Source organism: Carlito syrichta, unplaced genomic scaffold (assembly GCF_000164805.1).
Source record: "Carlito syrichta isolate Samal-C Ts95f unplaced genomic scaffold, Tarsius_syrichta-2.0.1 Scaffold308112, whole genome shotgun sequence".
NCBI lineage: Eukaryota > Metazoa > Chordata > Mammalia > Primates > Tarsiidae > Carlito > Carlito syrichta.
In genome coordinates, this window is record NW_007252208.1 from 233,643 (window position 1) to 254,712 (window position 21,070).

Below are 21,070 nucleotides of genomic sequence, written 5' to 3' on the forward strand. Positions count from 1 at the left end.
TTCGCCTCTGCTTCCCAGAGTGCTGGGATTACAGGTGTGAGCCACCACACCTGGCTTCTATCATCATTTGAGCAGAATCATATCCCAATTTGGGACTCAGTAGTTACTCTACACCACAGCACAGAGCATGGACTTGCCCCTCAGTTAGTCATTATTCACTGGAAATTTCTGTGGCATGAGGAAATTAGAATGACAATTATACACACAGTGCATGTCCATCTGTCACTGATTGAAGTCCAGATACTGAGACTGGGGTCCTTGTGTTAGGAGTTAAGGTGAGCAGGCCACAAGCTGGGTGGCAGCAGGGTTCACTGCATCTGGTTTGAAAGAATACTGTAAGGAGCCAGGCTCGGTGGCTCAGCCTGTAATCCCGTGCTTTTGGGAGGCTGAGGAGAGTAGATTGCCTGAGCCCGCGCGTTCGAGACCCGCCTGGGCAGGCGAGACCTCATCTCTACAATAAATCAAAAAATCAGCTGGGCGTGGTAGCGCATGCCTGTAATTCCGGCTACTCGGAAGGCTGAGGTGGAAGGATCGCCGGAGCCCAGCAGGTCGAGGCTGCGGTGGCCGGGAGCGGCCACTGCACTCCAGTCTGGGCGACAGAGTGAGACTCCAACTCAAAAAAAAAAAAAGAATACTGTAAGGAGACTTCATTCCTCACCAAGGAAACCTAAACTAGAATCCATGAAAGGAATTTTAACAAATATTAAGTTGCTAATTAAAACTGGTATATATCAGCAAGCTCGAAGATAACTTTTATAAGCATGTCAGCATGCTGTTTCTTTAATAGCATAACATTTGTTTTAAAATTAATTTCAGCTAAAACATGAGGACTAATCATTTTGCTCTTTGAGCACAATGTTAAAAATTTGCTTTTCATGTGAGGGAAATATTTTTTTAATTGGACAATTCATATCAAAACAAACTGAAATGTTATTCTGAAAACTTAATTATGTTAACTTCAGCTTTTTTAAATCAAAGACATAACAAGTCCATCATGAAGGTCAGAAGGAGAGCCCAGAGGCTGCATTGAGTAGTCTGGCAAAACCACAAAAATCTTCACTTTGGGTTCCAAATTACTGGAGACATGTGTCAGTATTAGGTGTCTTTGGAATTTATTGGAATTCAAACTTAAAATGTTTTTCAAGTGACTTGGGAAGGAGAAGAAACTACCGAAAGTGGAAAGATCGGCGGGCGCAGTGCCTCAGCCTGTAATCCCAGCACTCTGGGAGGCCAAGGCGAGAGGATTACCTGAGCCTGGGGGCTCGAGACCAGCCTGGGCAACCTGGTGAGACCTTGTCTCTACAATAAATCACAAAAACTAGCTGGACATGGTGGTGTGCATCTGTAGTTCCGGAAGGATTGCCTAAGTCCAGCAGGTCGAGGCCTGGGTAACAAGAGTGAGACTCCAACTCAAAAAAAAAAAGAGGAAAGAGTAGTGCTTAATACATTTTATTCAAGTCCATCATTACACTATTTGCATGAGTAATCAGGGTGGGGCTTTACTTGCAGGAGGAGAAGGTCTTCCAGAAGAAGTTCTTGCAGGGTGTTCTATCCTGGCGTGTGGACTGTTGGAGGGGCGGGCCTTCTGGCCGCTTGGACACCTCCCTGGCTTCCCCTCCTGGGAGTGGCCCCGCACTGGCCTGGGAGGTCCACTCGAACCACCAGGCAAGGAAAGTCAAGAGGCTGCTTTGCTTTATTTCTGCCGCTTCCTGCATACGCTTTTCAAGAAAAGAGAAATCAACAATCAGCCTCAGCCAGCATTAAGAGACACACGTTAAGAAGGAAAAAAGATGCTCCATAACAATCCATTTGCATGTAAAGGATGAAAAAGTTGGGAGAATACCTAAAGAAACTGCTTTAATTATAGAAAAGGAAAAGTTAATCATTTTCAGTCAAGGAAAAGAAATGACTGGTCTTGCCCCGTTATCTTTGCTGAGGTCTTCAGTAGAAGAGGTCAGGAAATCTCCCATTTTCCCCCACATGACTGGCAGCTAAGAAGCCCTGGGGTGGACCAGGTTGACTCAGCTTGTTTTTCCTCTTTGGACATGCTCCTGAGCATCCATGAGCTGCTCTTTGAGACAGAGCGTATTGAGTTATATTCTGGTCTTTCCAATTCCTTAGAAAGCTGGGGGAGTCATCTGATGATAAATGACCTGTCTGCAACTCATAGGGTAATTTCAGAGAAAAATTCACTTTTAATGGTCAACTTTATGTACTCTTTCTTGGAACTTTTTCAAAATGGAAAAAAGAAAAATCAATCGCCTCGTGAAGTTACAAATTTTCACAAGTGAAAATATAACGATGTCAGTGAGTCTGAGCCAGTGACAGCCTGTGCTGTATATATAAATTAAGGCTCTGGAAGTCCATGTGACTAATACAGGCAGCCGTCACAGCTCCATGACTGCACCACAATAGACTGGTACAGTCACTTCACATTTCACAGGCTAGCAGGTGGAGCACTGGCAGGAGCTGCAGAGGTTTCTGACCAACTCCATAAGGTTGGGCCAAGTGAAGATAATTAAGAGCCAGTGGTTTGAATGCAACACCACAGTCCCACGGGTCAGCTGAGGACACTACCTGGTTCAGCCCTGTGTCCTGTCCCACTTGTGAATAGCAGCACACGCGCACACACCTTCACCATTATCTAATGGTGACTCCACAGGCACGGCCAGGAATACCAGCAAAACAGTGGGAACTGTACTCACCTCGCTGGCTTGGCCCGTGGGGCCGTCGTCCAGGGTCAGGGCAGTGGTGGCCATGGCTGTGGCCCCCGAGAGCAGCAGCAGAAGGAGGCCGGGAGGCAGTGGCATCCTGCAGGCTGCTGGCACTTCTCTCCTGCCCTGCTGCTGTTCTTCCTGGCAGCCCCGAAATCTATGCTTTGTGGATTTGGGTCTCTTCTTTGCAACCAGCCCGTATTTTAAGCTCAGCCTCCAGCTGTTTTTTTTGTGTGTGTGTGTGTGCCTCTCCATGACTAAAGCCCATACCCCTCTTTCCTCACATGCAGTGACGCATAAGTCTGAGCAATCAGTGCCCACAAAAGCGTTCGGGGATTGGACCTAACCCCTTAATTAAAGCCTCAGGTCTTTTCCTGCATTTAGAGTGAATCTGTTCTTATTTTGGAATACATGTGCGCTTGTTCTGAAGAAGTTCTACTTCCTTGTAATTATGTCTATAGCAAGCAGGAAGCCATGAGAACAAAAACAAGTGATTTAGCATAATATAAAATTAACTTTGGATAAGGAGCTTAAATGTGAAATTGTGCCCATATAAAAGTATGACAATCTCCTACGGCAGAAGAAGCAAGGAAGTGGTGTGGACTCAGAGACGCTCTGACAGCATCCACAGGTTTCGCCAAATGGCGGGCAAGGAGGACCCATGAGGCAGCGCCCCCACCCTGCCTCAGCCCAGCCATCCTGTAGGCCAGGCCTTCTCAAGCTGTGAAGTGTACACAGATTGCCACGGGTACAGATTCTGATGGGGGGGGTGCAGGGAGGAGCCGAAATCGGTTTTTCCAACAAGGTCCCAGGTGATGGTGGCCCTGGAGCAGCCGGGCTCTAGGCCAGTGTTTTCCATACTGGGACTAACCCCCTGCTTGGGTCATAGACCAGCACTTTTCTTTTCTTTTTGAGGGAAACAGATGTTCGAGTGCATCACATGTAGTAAGGATAAATCACGTTTCCCACTGTGTGTGTCAGGTGTAAGATGTATGTTACTGCAGGTCACGGTCATAGGTTGAGAGGCAGTGCCCTATCCTGCCTCGGACAGCTCCCAAGGCACACGCTTTTCCCAAGGATGGTGTCACTGATGGAGGGCAGAACAGGGAATTCTCTGTGCCACCTGCTGGCTGTTCCTCACAGGTCCTAGTTTCCAAATCACAAAGACAAATGCACAGACCCCTTCGCCCAACTGAGGCAGCTAGTGAAATGTGAACATACAACCAAACGCACTAAAGATGACCAGCATCCAAGACAAGACTCAACACTGAAATAATGCAGTCTACGCACTGATGGCTCTTTCCAGAGTTGAACACATTTTTTTCCTGTTTGCCAAAGTCCTGGCTGACACCTCTTCATGAGAGAAACTACAGTCTTGAATTTCATGTCAGTCTTTTTGCCTGATTATGGTAAGGTTCTAGGTAAGATTAGCATGGTCTGACAACCTGTGATTCACACACTGTAAGTTCCTTTACCCTTTTTTCCCCCCTTTTTAGTGGAGTGATCCACTGCTAAGATGTCCTTTATTTCTGTACGAAAATCATGTTTCTATTTGCTTAAAATAATACACACAAATAGCAAAGCTTTGAGGTAGTCTTGCAGGTGAGAAATTCACAGCAGCTCAGTCAGCTTCTTATATCCTTGGTGTATTTTGCTGATTTTATTTAATGATTTTTTCATTAAACATTCTGAGCACCCACTATGCACAGAACTTGCATTTATACAAAAGACCCATGCCACCCACACCCTGACAGAGCTGTTGCACCCTAGAAGGAAGAGTGTGCAAACATACAGATGACAAAAAAGGACATTTTCATGGGATAATAAGTGGGGTGGCTTCAAGAGACTTGACAGACTGTTTTGAGAAGGTGGCAACATATCTAGTGAGGACTCTAGACTAAAGTCTCGGTTCCTCTTCCATAAAATGAGGACTTAAAAAACTACCTACCACCTGCCTCCTAAGAGTTGCTGTGAGGACCAGATGAGATCCCTGGAAAGACAAATAATGGGAACTTGAATTAATAGGAACACAATACTGAACTATTTTGAAAAATAAAGATTGCTTATCCTAAAAGGCAGAACTAGGACCTAGACAGAAGCTAGAAGGTAAAAGCCTTTTCTTTTTTTGAGACAGGGTCTCACTCTGTTGCAAATGCACAGTGGCATGTAGCCTCGAGCTCCTGGGCTCAAGTGATCCTCCCACCTTAGCCTCCTAAGTAGCCGGGACTACAAATGCATATCAGCACACCTCACTAATTTTTCTTTCTTTCTTTTCTTTTTTTTTTTGGTAGAGACGGAACCTTGCTTTGCTGACCAGGCTGGTCTCAAACTCTTGGCATCAAGCAATCCTCCCACCTAAGCCTCCCAAAGTGCTGGGATTACAAGTGTGAGCCACCACACCCGGCCAAGACTTTTCTTGTAACAGTCAGTGTCCAATAATGGCAAGGGCTCTCTGTCCCCGGTAGAGTTCAAGAGCCGGGGAAGCATATGTTAGGAATGCTGTAGAATAGTAGGGAGATGACATTCAATGACCTCTGAGTTCATTGTAGATTCCACAATTCAATGAAGGGAATAAGCGTGCCCCAGTTAACCTGTCCTGGACATCTGGATTTTGAAGAGATCAGCTGTATTTTATATATATATAATAGATATATATATCACCTCTCCCCATGTATTCCAGCCATGGCTGTGTACAGGAGATCCTCTGAAACCTCCCTGGATCCAGTTAAGGTCAGCAACAAGGATCTTTAATTTCAAGCTTTTTGAGGAATTGTGGTAAGCAGGAGGGTAAATATTTTAAATGTAAGTTACCCTAACTGTGTTACTAGACCACATTTATTTCAAAGACATTCACTTCTTTATATGGTTAGTCATCTGCAGGTCTAGTGAAGGTTCAGAGGTACTTCCAGGACTCTGAGGAAGCATGCCCATAAGAAAAGCCTCTAGAAGACCTTTCTGCCACCTGTCACCAAAGAAGGGATTATCAAGGATGACGGACATGGCATTGGACATGCAGAGTAAACTAAACCCTAACTGGGATGTGTGGGGGAGCTCACGAGAATATGGAGATTGGAGTCAGCTTACAAAGACGTTTCTTACAAAGTCTGACCATCCCTGTGCTGTAATCCCTGAAAAAAATGTCTTATAAGAACATACCTAGGAATATACACAGGTGGTGCTAAGTATGCCAAATAAGCCAGAAGTACTACATGAATATTAAGTCAGTTTTCTCATCTGGCTAGAACACTTCTACATCAAAATACCCATGCCAATTAGGAAGTCCCTCTACAACCCTATCAGACAGGATGCCCACAGAATACACAGTCCCACCATTTCAAGTCATGCATAGACTGAAACTTGGGAGCTACAAGAATCTATAAAGTAACGTGTTATAACAGTTCTACTCATTTCCTTTTATCGTCCCATACAACCTCATATTTAACCCTATTTCACTGATAAAAGCACTAAGTTTCAGAAAGTCACACAGCTGCTACAGCTGTAAGCCCAAGATGCAAATCTAGCTCCTTCAGCCTTGGCAAGTCTATGGTGTCTATTCCCTAAACTTTTCTTGAGGAGAAGTTGCATTTATTTATAGATTTATTCATTCATTCATTCTAGAGACAGGGTCTTGCTATGTCACCCAGGCTAGAGCGATTCTCCTGCCTTAGACTCCCAAGTGGCTAGGGTTATAGGCACCAGCTACTGCGCCCAGCTAATAAGGAATTTAAAGAAAGCTTATCCAAAAATGAAATTGCTAACATATGGGTCTTTGGCTGAATGTATGATGAGGATGGAAGGCTTTATGATTTGCTTTTCTTTCACTGATGTGACACACAGATATTATAATTAATATATTAGATCAAGGCTGAGCGTGGTGGCTCACACCTGTAATCTCAGCATTTTGGGAGGCCAACGCAGGAGGACCACTTAAGTCCAGGAGGAGTTCAAGGCAGGCCTGGGCGAAATAGCTAGGCCTTGTCTCTATAAAAAATAAAAATTAGTTGGTGTGGTTGTGCACACATGTAGGCAGTCCCGGCTACTCAAAAGGCTGAGAAAGAAGGACTGAGTTCAGGAAGTCAAGGCTGTAGCAATCCAAATTTGTGCCACTGCACTCCAGGCTGGGCAACAGAGTAAGACCCCAACTCAAAAAACAAATAAATTTCATATATATATGAATATAAATGAGACCAAACGATTAGTTCTCTGCAGACCTGAAACCAAGTAGCTTGAATTTAGGGCTTGACTATGATCACAGCTTAGCACTGCCCTTTGAGAGTCAGGCCTCAGGGTGCTGTGATCATATCTGGGCACAGATGGTATAAATTTTATCCAAATGCCCTTCTCTGTCACCCACTCTAGAGTACGCATCCTGAATGTGAATACTGTCTCTACTGACCAGTAGTCCAGTGATCCTGGGCAGATGGTTAACCTCATCAAGCTTCATCAGGAAAATGGGGAGAGTCAGACCTACCCTGACAAAGTTGTGGAGATCAGGGAGGCAATAAATGGAGCACCCAGTGCTATGCCTGGCACATAGATGGCTCTGTAAATGCCTACCCTTTCCTTTACCCCACGGCCCCATGGGGGAGGGTATAACTGGACCACCAAGAAACCCTCAAGACATGAGACGACAGGAGAACTGGCGCTCTTGGGAGCATCCTCTCTCACCAATGGAAACAGACAACATACCAAGGGGCTCTTGGGCAGCAGTATCAGATGCTCCCTTCAAGCAAAACTTCTGCCCTGTAATCCCAGTGCTTTGGGAGGCAGAGGCAAGGGGACTGTCTGAGCCCAGGGGTTCAAGTCCAGCCTGGGAAACTTGGTGAGACCTCGTCTCTACAATAAATCAAAGAATTAGCTAGGCGTGGTGGCACATGCCTGTAGTTCCAGCTACTCAGAAGGCTGAGGTAGAAGGATGGCCTGAGCCCAGCAGGTCAAGGCTGCAGTGGCTGTGAGCGTGCCACTGCACTCCAGCCTGAGCAACAGAGTGAGACTCTGACTCAAAAAAATAAAAATAAAAGGCTGTCCTTTTATAAAAGAAAAATAAAGACCATTCTCAAACATATGCCCTTTTGCCTGGTGACCACAGGTGACATCTTTAAAAACAAAACTGATTAGTAGTAAGAAGAACTAAATAAACATAGCCTTATTCATCTTTCAGACATTATTGTTTAGCCTAGAAAATTACATCAAAGAATGAATACCTGATTTCCGCTTGAAAAAGTTGACCATGTTTAATAATTGCTAACACAGTTTTATTAACTGCAATAGATATAATTTCTGATTCATATGCTTCAAACACACACCTTCTTTATATGCTTGAGGGAGACATGAAGTATTTTATTTGAGAGTTTCCAGTTCTCTTTTAAATGAGTTTTTGTAGCTAGTGACTTGGGGATACAACACAAAACACCGCTGAGCTTTTTTTTTTTCCATCTTCGCATTCCTTCAAAATTCCCTCGGTGGCAATATACATTTCCAGAGGGCTCTACCTGCTGCAGGCTGCATCTTCCAAGCAGCGAGGGTGTTTAATCCTCACTTTCCTCTACTTCAGCCTCTGCTGGCTCCCTTGAAGTTTTGTTTCCATCCTCTAACTTCTTTTTCTTCTGTGCCTTTCGTTCTAGGTTAACCTGAGCAATCTCTTCACTTTTCTCTGTGATATATTTTAGCTGGAAAAAAAACAAAACAAAACTGTATCTATATCTTATTGTAAACCTTTTGTTTTTGTTTTCGTTTTTGAGTTGGAGTCTCACTCTGTCGCCCAGACTGGAGTGCAGTGGCCACTCCCGGCCACCACAGCCTCAATTTGCTGGGCTCCGGTGATCCTTCCGCCTCAGCCTTCCAAGTAGCCGGAACTACAGGCATGCGCTACCACGCCCGGCTGATTTTTTGATTTATTGTAGAGATGAGGTCTCGCTGCTCAAGCGGGTCTCGAACCCACGGGCTCAGGCAATCCACTCACCTCAGCCTCTCAAAGGCGCAGGATTACAGGCTGAGCCACCGAGCCCAGCCCATTTTTTTTTTGAGTTGGAATCTCACTCTGTCACCCAGACTGGAGTGCAGAGTCCAGGAGTTTGAGACCAGCCTGGGCAGCATTGCAAAACCTCATCTCTACAGAAAAGGATCGCCTGAGCCCAGGAGGTCGAGGCAGTTGTGAGCCATGATCATCCTGATCATGCCACTGCACCCCAGCCTGGGCAACAGAGTGAAAAACCCTGACTCAAAAACAAACAAAAAATTTTTCTAGAAAGGGGAATCAACTCCAAAAATCAACTCACTGCTAGTCACATACCTTCCAAGCAGTGTACTTCAATGTAAGGGTTCCTTGAGCAATCAAAAGAATTAAAGTTTTGAAGCTTGTAGAAAGCATGCCAATCACAAATATACTTTACAAAGCACAAGTATAATTAACATTCCCCTAAATTTATCAAACTAAAATTTGCTGAGCAATTACTATGTACTAGGTACTGGGGAGACAAAACAAGGCCCTGCCCTCACAGAGGACTTGGTCAAATGCACACATGTAGCTGCACTCTTCAGTAATGAGGTTCTATTAGAGCAAAAAAATTAAGAGTCCAACATAAAACAATATTCTGAAGTAAACCAACATACAATAAGCAGATGACTTCTGAATTGACATTCTAAGATGAGTTAAACTGATCATTCCTTTACAAAAGATAGCAACTGTTCACTGAAACAGACCAAAAACCAATTATGACCCTGCACACAAATGAAGAGGAATGCTTTTCCACTAATACACAGAATCACCAAGCTATCTTAGCTAATCACTTATTTCAGCAAAATCCCTTAGCTGTTTTACTTAAGAATCATATCACCCATAACCTTGGTTATATTAGGAGAGGAGAGCAGAAAAGAACATGTTGGAAACAGCACTGGGTTTGGGGTCAGAGGCTTAGCTATCCACCACAAAGCTTCCTGTTTCACTTGGGGAAGTAGCTTAACTTCAGTTGCCAAGCCTGTAAAATGGAGCTGATCTATTATATTATTAAAAACCATATAGGCGCCAGGCATGGTGGCTAATGCCTGTAATTCTAGCACATTGGGAGGCTAAGGTGAGAGGACTGCTTGAGCCCAAGAGTTTGAGACCAACATAGCGAGACCTTGTCTCTACAAAAAATTTTAAAAATTAGCCAGGCAGCCAGGCACGGTAGCTCACACCTGAAATCCCAGCACTTTGGGAGGCTGAGGTGAGAGGATTGCCTGAGCCCATGGAGTCTGAGACCAGCCTGGGCAACATGGCGAGACCTCATCTCTACAATAAATCAAAAAATTAGCTAGGCGTGGTGATGCATGCCTGTGGTTCCAGCTACTTGGAAGGCTGAGGTGGAAGGATCACCTGAACCCAGTAAGTCGAGGCTGCAGTGGCCATGAGCATGCCACTGCACTCCAGCCTAGGTGACAGAGTGAAACTCTGACTCAAAAAAAAAAAAATTAGGCATGATGGCACATACCTGTAGTCTCAGTTACCTGGGAGGCTGAGGCAAAGGACTGCCTGAGTCCAGGAGGTGGAGGCTGCAGTGAGCCATGATCATGCCACTGTACTCTAGCCTGGGTGACAGAGTGAGGCCCCAACTAAAAAAAAAAAACCAAAACCAAAAAAACATGTAGGGTAGCGATGAAGATTGAATAATATATATAAAATAGTATCTACAAAAGCCCCAGTACACTGGAAAGTGCTGCACAAATTCATTCATTCAACAGCTGTTTACTGATCCCCTCCTGTGCCCCAGGCACTATTTTGGGCAACACAGAGCAAAGAACAAAGAGATGAAGCCTGTGCCCCTGTGGAGCCCACATTACAGGCAGAGCCGACAAGTGGGTTTTTTTTGTTTTTTGGGGTTTTTTTGAGTTGGAGTCTCACTCTGTCGCCCAGACTGGAGTGCAGTGGCCAGGAGTGGACCTGCTGGGCTCTGGCGATCCTTCTGCCTCAGCCTTCCAAGTAGCTGGAACCACAGGCACACGCCACCACACCCGGCTAGTTTTTTGATTTATTGTAGAGATGAGGTCTCACCAAGTTGCCCAGGTGGGTCTCAAACCTGCGGGATCAAACAATCTATTCACATCAGCCTCCCAAAGTGCAGGATTACAGGCTGATCCACCGAGCCCAGCCAACAAGTGTTTCAACTTCTAGCATTAGATGCAGTCAGGAGCCCTCCCCAGTGTCCTGGATCTGCCACTGGTCAAAGCCCCTGGCCTGTATGATCACACCACCTCTGGGTGCCAGTGTCTTCACCTAAAGAATGAGGACTCGGGCAAGAGGATTTCTAAGGTGGAAAACATGCTTTCTGCGTATCCAGCCATACAGATACTCCTTCCATACCTGGGCCATCAGGAGAACTGAGATCACCATAACAAAACTATCCTCACAGACTCTAGCCTGTCTCTGATATCATGTTTAAATGAAACATGCGACCAAAGTTTTGAGATATTACAAAAAAGGCAAATTATAAAATCCAGAGTGCTGATTAGAAAATTTCAAATTGGCTTAGCAAGATCCATCATAATGAAAGAAAGACTATAAATTACAGGCAGGTCTGAATGGTTCAACCATCTCTAGTTTTTAATGCAAGGTGCCCTGGGGAATAACTTCATGGCTTCAAGTGATTAATTGGGAATAATGTATTCTGATGGGAAAGGGGAGTGAAGAAAGAAATTCATCTCTCACCAGTGAATTACTCCTCCTGGCTAAGAGCTTCACATCTTCAGTGTTAATTGTGCTTCTTTTCGCATGTCTGTAGAGAGGGCAGAAACAAGTCACCAAAGTGTGTGGTAGTATTTAAAGTTTTGATGAAACACAAGAGTTCACGGTCAGACTTCAAAATAGCAAGGATCACTAAGTAGCCCATCTGTTTTGATAAAGGTCATTAAGCAACAGTGACACAAAAATGAGTGAAGTTACTAGGCAAGACCCCAATTAAGTAAAGAGAGCAAGAAACAGCAGAAGCCCATCTGTCCACCTTTGCCTGGGGACCAAGAGTGTTTGATGAAAAAGAACACAGAAAGGAGCCTGAGAAGTTGACGCCCTTCCAAAAGCGACTTGCTTGGTCACAGGGAACACCACAGAAAAAGCAAGCACAATTTCAGTGTAGAGAAAATGAACCTCACAATATAGCAATGCCTCTGCTTAAACAAACATTAAACAGAAGAGCAAAGTTCATCTCCCCAAAGCATGGCTTTACTTAGGCTAAGATCCTGAAGCTCTTCACCAAGGGCTGACTTACAAGAAAAAGCCCCATTTCCCAACAAGTAGTCAGTGTGTTCCTTCCCAACATCCCAGGTAGAACAAAGAACGTTCTTTAAACTGGAGTCTGTGTATTGCTCACAACTGTGTATTGTTTGACTCCAATTCTCATGCCAAGTCCTCTTCTCTTTGCTATGAAAGACAATGTGGTGGTCGGGCTCGGTGGCTCAGTCTATAATCCCAGCACTTTGGGAGGCCGAGGCGAATGGATTGCCTGAGCCCACGGGTTTGAGACCAGCGCGGGGAAATTTGGCAAGACCTCGTCTCAGCCTTCCAAGTAGCTGGAACTACAGGCGCGGGGGTGGTAGCACACGCTTGTAGTTCCAGCTACTAGGAAGGCTGAGACAGAAGGATCACCGGAGCCCAGCAAGTCAAGGCTGCAGTGGCTGGGAGCATGCCACTGCACTCCAGTTTGGGCGATAGAGCGAGACTCCAACTCAAAAAAGAAAGACAATTTGAGATCATAAACTCTATTCAGGAATTTCTTACTCTGAATACACCCTTTCTTGTCATCTAACTGTCCCATCAAATAAGTGGAACTTTGCAAGCAGGAATAAGTAGGAATCTCTGTATCCTTCATATCTAGCAAAGAGGCCAGCACACATAGTGAGTCCTCACTGAATACCTGCTGACTTAAAGAAAAGTTGGCCGGGCATGGTGGCTCAAGCCTGTAATCCAGCACTTTGGGAGGCTGAGGTGAGAGGATTGCCTGAGTCCAGGGGTTTGACACCAGCCTGGGCAACTTGGTGAGACCTCGTCTCTACAATAAATTGCAAAATTAGCAGGGCGTGGTGTCATGCACCTGTAGTTCCAGCTACTTGGAGGGCTGAGGCAGAAGGATCACCTGAGACCAACAGGTAGGTCAGTGGCTGTGAGCATGCCACTGCACTCCAGCTTGGGCGACAAAGTGAGACTCTGTCTCAAAAAAAAAAAAAGAAAAATCACACACATAAATGATTCTCCATAATTTGGCCAAATTAATCCTTCACATCCTGCTAAATGTACAAATATTGCGTGTCATCATGACTGACAATGAGATAACCTGTAATTAGCAGCCTGCAAGGACCAGGGCAGAGAAGGAACAAAGTCAGACAGAAGGTAACATAACAGCAGCCACACAGTGTAAGGCCAGTTCACAGATGTTCTGGGCAGGGAATACTAAGTGCCTGCCCATGGACACAATGTGGCCCAGTCTCAGTCACACAGCCAGGCTGCTCTGTCTGTACTGACATTCTTCTTAAAGTGCAGTCAAAGGAGCAAGCACACTGAACTGTTTTCAGAGTGAGTGCCTCTACTCCCAAGGAAGTGTTTAGGAAGCAACAGTCTCAGTTTCCTCTAACACTCAGCCTGGTCTCTGGGAACCCGGCAACACTTTCCCAGGCTGAAGGGCAGGTGTGCTCTGTGCAGCCACTGCCCATCAGAGACTCTCCTACTCCAGGGAAAATAATAAAGCAATTTTTCATATAACACTCTTTGCACACAGGGTTTTTGTTTTGTTTTGTTTTTGAGTTGGAGTCTCACTCTGTTGCCCAGGCTGGAGTGCAGTGGCACACTCACAGCCACTGCAGCCTCAACCTGCTGGGCTCAGGCGATCCTTCTGCCTCAGCCTTCCAAGTAGCTGGAACTACAGGCACATGCCACCATGCCCTGCTAATTTTTTTTTTTTTTTAATTGTAGAGACAAGGTCTTGCCAAGTTGCCCAGGCTGGTTTCGAACTTGTGGGCTGAGGCAAACCCCTCACCTTGGTCTCCCAAAGTGCTGGGATTACAGGCTTAAGACACCAGGCTGTACACAGGTTTTGTTTTTTTTTTCCTTGAGTTGGAGTCTCACTCTGTTGCTCAGGCTGGAGTGTGGTGCCAAGCTCATGGCCACCACAGCCTTGACCTGCTGGGCTAAGGCAATCCTTTCACCTCAGTCTTGCAAGTAGTTGGAACTACAGGCATGTGCTACCACGCCTGGCTTATTTTTTTATTTATTGTAGAGATGAGGTCTCATCAACTTGCCCAGGCTGGTCTCAAATCCCTGAGCTCAGGCAATTCTCTCACCTCGGCCTCCCAAAGTGCTGGTATTACAGGCCTGAGCCACCACGCCCAGCATTGCACACAGGTTTTAAAGATGATCCCCAAATGTCCCTAGAATTTATTTACTGTAGAATATCTCCTTCAAAATGTTTGACCTTTAACATACTAACAATGTTAGGAGACAAGCGATTTCAAGGATAAATAAAGGAAATTCACAACCTAAATTGGGAGCTGGTTTTCCAAAGATGGCAGTGACTTGATTATTTAGAATCACTTTCTCCTAGAAACAATGTTACAAATACAGGTTAGGTTTCCAGGCAGCCTACAAAGACTATTTAATACATAATTGACCTGAAACAACACATATTTTAGATTTCTCAAACTTGGGGAATCATGCCTTGGGAGTAGAGACAGTGTGACAGGGACAACTCAAAGCCACAGGATAACCAAAGCTGACTTGAGAATATCAATCTTATTTAGGAATAAACCTCAAAACAATAATTTTCCACATAAAGGCAAACTGGAATATCATGAAAACGAACCTAAAATTCAGACAAAGGATGAGTCAAACCTGCACTTGAGGATAGTGCAAGAAAGAAGGAGTGCATCTTCCTCTAGCTGTGCCCTACACTCATGAGGGCCTCATCATGGGCTCTGCACTCGCTCAGTTCTCAGGACGTCCAAGGAGCGCTGGACACGCACATGGGTACTGCTGAAGATGAGGCATCACTTGCAGCCTAAAAAGTCTCTGTAGTCACAGGCTTAGAACACAGCACTTGACAGTCCTTCTGCAAACGCTTTCATGTCAAAGATGATGTCCTTCCTCGTGAAGCTTATGGTCTAAGTCTTTTTTCTTTTTTTCCGAGTTGGAGTCTCACTCTGTCGCCCAGACTGGAGTGCAGTGGCCGCTCCCGGCCACCGCAGCTTCGACCTGCTGGGCTCCGGTGATCCTTCCGCCTCAGCCTTCCAAGTAGCTGGAACTACAGGTGTGCGCTACCATGCCCAGCTAATTTTTTTTTTTGATTTATTATAGAGATGAGGTCTCACCAAGATGCCCAGGTGGGTCTCGAACCCACAAGCTCAGGCAATTCACTCACCTCGGCCTCCTAAAGCGTGGGATTACAGGCAGAGCCACCGAGTCTGGTCGGTCTAAGTTTTTTGTCTCTCTCCCCCCACCTCTCTCACAGACACTCTAGTTCCCTCTACCCCATTACCCAGCAAAAGAAAATCAACCTAGCCGGGCTCGGTGGCTCAGTCTGTAATCCCGCACTCTGGGAGGCTGAGGTGAGTGGACTGCCTGAGCCTGCGGGTTCAAGACCCACCTGGGTAACTTGGCAAGACCTCATCTCTATAATAAATAAAAAAAAAATTAGCCGGGCATGGTAGCGCGTGCCTGTAGTTCCAGCTACTTGGAAGGCTGAGGCGGAAGGATCGCCAGAGCCCAGCAGGTCGAGGCTACGGTGGCTGGGAGCGTGCCACTGCACTCTAGTCTGGGCGATAGAGTGAGACTCCGACTCAAAAAAAAAGAAAGAAAGAAAATCAACCTTTTATGTAATTATAAAAAACACAAAATATCTGAAAACTTAATGTGTTACTATGCTAGATGTTTCTAATTTCATTTTTGTCTCCAGAAGTTTTACAAAAGTATTTTAAAGGTTTCACTGTCTTCTTCCACGGCTAACAAAAATAGCAAGGAAAAGTCATAAATGTTTTTTGTGGGGAGAGGGGCCCACATAAGGGGCAACCGCCTGAATTAACAATGAATAAGCCATATGAGCTATCCGATCCTCAAAGACCATCTCTTCCCCTCTGGCCACGCTGAAGATGCTAAGCGGGTTTTAGGGACTAATATATACAAGAACAGGAAAGATTTAGAGCCTGCCCTCTGAGAACCTGCTGCTTTAATTCATTCAAAATATGCATGCGAGAAACAAAGAGCTCACAGGAGCAAGGTGAAAAGTGTGGGGTGTGGGAGAGGCTGGCACCGAATCAGAAGTGGCAGCAAATGAGAAAGTTTTAGCCTTTCAGGCCTTAGTCATTCAAATTGCTTCATAAAAGCAATCCGTGGCAATTGTTTTCAATTACCTGAGGTACTAATTGAAGAGACGAGCATAAATCACCTGTAAAAGCCAAAGCTTTACCAGCTGAAAGCAAGTCACCCACTTTCCAAGGAGTGTGTCTCCTAACAAATGTGGCAGATGAAAGCCTGGGCTGTCATTATCCTCACACCTGCGAGCAATCACCAGCGCAGCCCACTCGGAGGGGTGGCCGCCGGCACCCTCACACCCTGAGCAATCGAACCACCCAAAGGCACGATTTTGAAAACTGGCACAGCACACACATTCAGAGTCCTGGAGACAGTATTCATGCCTTTTTAGCCTGGAACTGAATAACTTGGGTTCTTTAACAAAACATACTCAGAAAACTTCAAAAATTGCCCAAACAAGTCTGAATCGACGTGATTAATGCACACATTACAGTCTTGCAGAATCTTGATTAGAGAGGAGCCTCCACAAAACACACAAAAAACGAAGAGCTCCAGCTCTCCTGAAATACACTGCCAGATGGAGTCTCAAAAGAATGTAAACAGACACAGCATCAGATGATCAATTCTCTACCCACCTCGCAAACATTTCAAGGTCTTTGGCAAAATGTTCTGAAAGAGAAAAAAAGACATTCGCTTTAGCTATCCTTACCTCCAATCTATTTCCGAAGGAAGACAAGGACAAACTTGATTTCTACAGTCGGCACAATGACTAATACCACAAACCCTTTCAGAGGCGAGAGGGCACTTCCAGCAACCCGCCATGCGATAACAGCCTTTGGTTTTTGTACTCATGATGACCTCCTGGTCCTTCCAGAACCCTCCACCCTTTATTACAAGCCTTCCATTGATTGTGACTACACCTTGGGTTGCTAGAAACAATCCTTTAACTTTCAATTCTTCTACCGCTAGGGCTTGTGAAGACATTAATTTCCTCTGAAGTCAAGCAAATACCAATGCCACAAGTTCAGCTGTCAAATAAACTATGAGTGATATAAAAATGTTATAAGGCATTGAAATAAAAAATTTAATGTCTAATGTTCCAGCCATCAGGGTAGTTTAAAACACAATAAAAGTGTTAATGCCCCAGTGTTAGCGTAATAGGAAAAAAATTGTTCCTCCCATAAAATATCCAAATCTTACAGGCAAGAACAGAAGTGTTTCATGAAGAGTACACAATGATGACTGTGTTCTCTGTCTGCTGGTCAGACACCACAACTCCCATCCACACGTAACTCCCCAACAAAATCAACCTTTGGGATTTACAGACAGACAGTGAAAGAACGTGGCTTCATACCGCACTGTCGAAAAGTCAGCTCTGAGATGGCTGCGATGGTTTGTTTGCTGAACTGCATCTCTTTGTCCACTGCAACTTCCTCGCAAAGACAACCAACAGTGTAGTGAACTGCTGCCTTTAACCTCTGGGAGAAAAAGCAAAATACTCCATGGGTAAGGTTACAAATAAGAGCTTTTCCCACCTTAAAAATGTAAGACCAGCCGGGCTCGGTGGCTCAGCCTGTAATCCCGCGCCTTTGGGAGGCTGAGGTGAGTGGATTGCCCGAGCCCGTGGGTTCGAGACCCGCCTGGGCAGGCGAGACCTCATCTGTACAATAAAATCAAAAAATTAGCCGCGTGTGGTAGCACGTGCCTGTAATTCTGGCTACTCGGAAGACTGAGGTGGAAGGATCACCGGAGCCCAGCAGGTTGAGGCTGCGGTGGCCGGGAGTGGCCACTGCACTCCAGTCTGGGCGACAGAGTGAGACTCCAACTCAAAAAAAAAAATGTAAGACCAAGGAGAGGGTCTACTCACCTTAATTCCTTCAGCACTTTCCATAATGGCTGAGTGACTTTTCAAGTGCACTAATAAATTAACAAGACCCTCTGGAGTGTGACTTATAGAAACATGACTTCCTTGTGAATGGTTATGATTTAGGTCCGGTAAAGGCAAGAAATGATGATGGCAGGTCAGCAGCAAGAGAAGAGAGACTGGCACTTGCCAAGCATCTGTGTAGCTGACTCCACAGCTGCCTGAGCACCTCCTGAGCACAGGCATATGCCAGAAGTTTGGGGAACACAATGAACAACCAGACAGAGGGGTGAGCCTTAATAGGGTTAATCAAGTAAATACAGAAAGATTCCATTCCTCTACTGCAAGTCCCCAGCAGCCCCAGGCCTGCAAGCCACAAAGGACAAAAGTATAGGACAAAGGCAGGAAAGGCTTGCGAGGGTGCACTTGACTCTCCTGATGTGGAGCCTGGCAGCCCACCTCAGAGGGCCATTGCTCCTCTGCAGTCCTTTCAGCTACTGAAAAACATTTCTCTTCCCCATGCAGAAAGTACTGAAAGGAACCTCAAGGCAGAAGCAAAACAAGCTAAGTAGCGGTCTCAGTCACGTGTCAGCAAACTTCTGTCGAGCCCCTATGTGTTCTGTCACTGTGCTGAAGAAAGTCGAACTGGACATGGTGTCAGCCGAACCCAAGTCAACATAAAATCTACCAGTAAGTGTTTACGTACAGGCAGGATGAGGAAGAACTACCAAAAAAACACAAGTCCAGGTCCCTGGGATAGAGGACAGGCAGATGAGCAAGGAATCTATCTTCCTTAGATTCAGACATCATGAGACTAGGTTAAGTTGAGGCATCTGGAAGGAGGAGCAAAGACTCATCAACTTGGGAGTTTATGAAGATCCTCCAACATCACTGGGGTCTCACTAGGTTGCCCAGGCTGGAGTGCAGTGGCTAGTCACAGTTGTGGTCATGGCACACTGCAGCCTAGAAATCCTGGGCTCAAGCGAAATCCTCCTGCCTGGCTCAAAGTCGTCTTTTTTAGGTATGGGTGGGGGTGGGAGTACAGGACATGGGTCCTTCTGAATGCTGTTGGCTCCAGAAGTTTTTTCTATCTCCCTTCCTCCTGGGTTGGGTTAAGTCCCTTCTTCAATGCTACAGACATCACTGAACTTAAAGGCTAAATCACTAGACTCTAAGCTCCTCAAGGGCAGGATCCTGTCAATTTTATTCATTGTGTCTACCTAGTGCCAAGAAGGGTTGATTGAATGACTGGCGAGACCTTCTAGGCTCACCACAAGTGAGTGGCAAACTTCCCAGCTCATCTCTGCAGCCTCATGTCATCATAAGCATTTAGCCTATTCAGAGCCATGCTCTGTTCTGAGCTGAGAACAGGAAAATGAAAAGAACAGCCTCTGCTCTCAAGTTTACCTCCTTATACCTCTGCCACGAATGAACCATTGATGTCATGAAAGAAATCCAAAGAGAAGACCAAAGAGACAGGATTACTGAGTGTCATGTCCCACCCTTGGTTGGTTCCCGGATGAGAGAAAAGATAGGAAACAGAAACATTTGTAGGACAGCCAGACATTTGAATATGGACTGTTCATTCAATAATAGGACTTGATCAATATTAAACTTTTTGAGTGTGATAATTTATTGAGATGTTAAAGGAGGATGCCCCTGCTCTTGGGAGACCTATACTGTATTAAAATTTAAAGGTGGACCAGACATGGTGGCTCATGCCTATAATCTCCAGCACTTTGGAAGACCAAAGTAGGAGAATCGCTTGAGACCAGGGGTTTGAGACCAGCCTGGGCAACATAATGAGACCTCATCTCTACAAAAAAATTTTTAAAAATCAGCCAGGTGTGATGGCAGAGCCCATAATCCCAGCTACTGGGGAGGCTGAGACACAGGAGGCAGAGGCTGCAGTGAGCAGGAATGGTGCTGCTGCACTCCAGCCTGGGCAACAGAGTAAGACCCTGTCTTAAACAATAAAATAAAATTTAATTAGCCGGGCAGGGTAGTGCGCGCCTGTAGTTCTGGCTACTTGGAAGGCTGAGGTGGAACGATCGCCAGAGCCCAGCAAGTCGAGGCTGTGGTGGCCAGGAGAGCGCCACTGCACACCAGTCTGGGTGACAGAGTGAGACTCCAACTCAAAAATAAATAAACAAAAATATATATATATATTTTTTTGAGTTGGTATCACTCTGTCACCCAGACTGCAGTGGCCGCTCCCGGCCACATCCTCCACCTGTTGGGCTCCGGCGATCCTTCCACCTCAGCCTTCTGAGTAGTAGCTGGAACTACAGGCGAGCACTACAACGCCCGGCTAATTTTTGATTTATTGTAGAGATGAGGTCTCCCCAAGTTGCCCAGGCGGGTCTCGAACCCGCGGGCTCAGGCAATCCACTCACCTCAGCCTCCCAAAGGCGCGGGATGACAGGCTGAGCCACAGAGCCCGGCTATAAACAAAATTTAAAGGTGAAGTGTCAAGATATCTCCAATTAATTCTCAAATAATTTTTTAAAAAGCAAGGGAGTAAATATAGCAAAATGCTAACGACTGTTGAACTGAGGTGAAGGGCACCTGAGTGTTCAGTGCACTATTCTTGCAACTTTCCTGAAGGTCTGAACGTCTCAGATTAAAGGGGACAGGCAGACCGTTGCTGAAATTTAACACTCGGGGGAGAGGACACGCCCACATCTCCAGCTCGTCCTCCGGAGCGGCCCTCCGGTCTCGCTCCTCACAGCACCGCAGTGTTCTCAGGACTCTGCCGCCCAAGATTCCTGACGCTGACTGAAGGAAGGACCGAAACACCCGCGGCTGTCCTGATGCCTGGCAGGTGGTTATTCTCCCCCCAGCCTCCGGCGGGATCTCGCTACGTTGCCCAGGCTGCTCTTGAACTCCTGGCCTCAAGCGATCCTCCCGCCTCGGCCTCCCAAAGCACTGGGATTACAGGCGTGAGCCACCGCGGCCGGCCTCGGAGGTGGCCATCCTCGTTCCGAAAAGAAGTGCGTCTGAGCCAGAGCCAACGTCATCACCAGGTGGCGGAGCCGAGATTTCCCCCCAGGTCTGGGGACCGGCTCTGGGCCAGGGTGCGTGAGGCCGGCTCGGCGTCGGTCCCAGGGGCGGGCACGGCAGGGCCCCGGTCCGCCCGCGCACCGCGCCGAGTGCGGAACCTGGACGCTCTCCGTCAGGGCCCACATCCACCCTCGCAAAGCCCCTGCGCGACGAGGGGCG

General features: G+C 46.1%; 2 protein-coding genes across 4 annotated transcripts in view; both read right to left on the reverse strand.

Moving 5' to 3' along the window:
- Positions 1-1,433: 1,433 nt before the first annotated feature.
- On the reverse strand, positions 1,434-3,019 carry LOC103267354 (cortistatin-like). Its single transcript, XM_008064957.2, has 2 exons — positions 2,706-3,019; positions 1,434-1,718 (listed from the first exon to the last, which is right to left on the reverse strand). Exons 1-2 carry the CDS (start codon positions 2,967-2,969, stop codon positions 1,500-1,502), a joined length of 483 nt encoding a protein of 160 aa, XP_008063148.1. The 5' UTR covers positions 2,970-3,019; the 3' UTR covers positions 1,434-1,499.
- Positions 1,434-21,070, reverse strand: part of LOC103267353 (centromere protein S) — a 20,191-nt gene continuing 554 nt past the window's right edge. The window contains exons 2-6 of one of the 3 annotated variants that reach the window (XM_021716019.1): positions 17,339-17,462; positions 16,620-16,653; positions 11,401-11,467; positions 8,207-8,383; positions 1,434-1,718 (exon numbers count right to left, since the gene is read on the reverse strand). In XM_021716019.1, coding sequence (XP_021571694.1) covers positions 8,243-8,383; positions 11,401-11,467; positions 16,620-16,653; positions 17,339-17,462 — 366 coding nt within the window. In that variant the 3' untranslated portion in view covers positions 1,434-1,718; positions 8,207-8,242. Of the gene's footprint in view, positions 1,719-4,347; positions 4,705-7,947; positions 8,384-11,400; positions 11,468-16,619; positions 16,654-17,338; positions 17,463-21,070 lie in introns of those variants that run through there. The other 2 variants (XR_002482363.1, XM_008064955.1) reach the window with 2 other exon arrangements.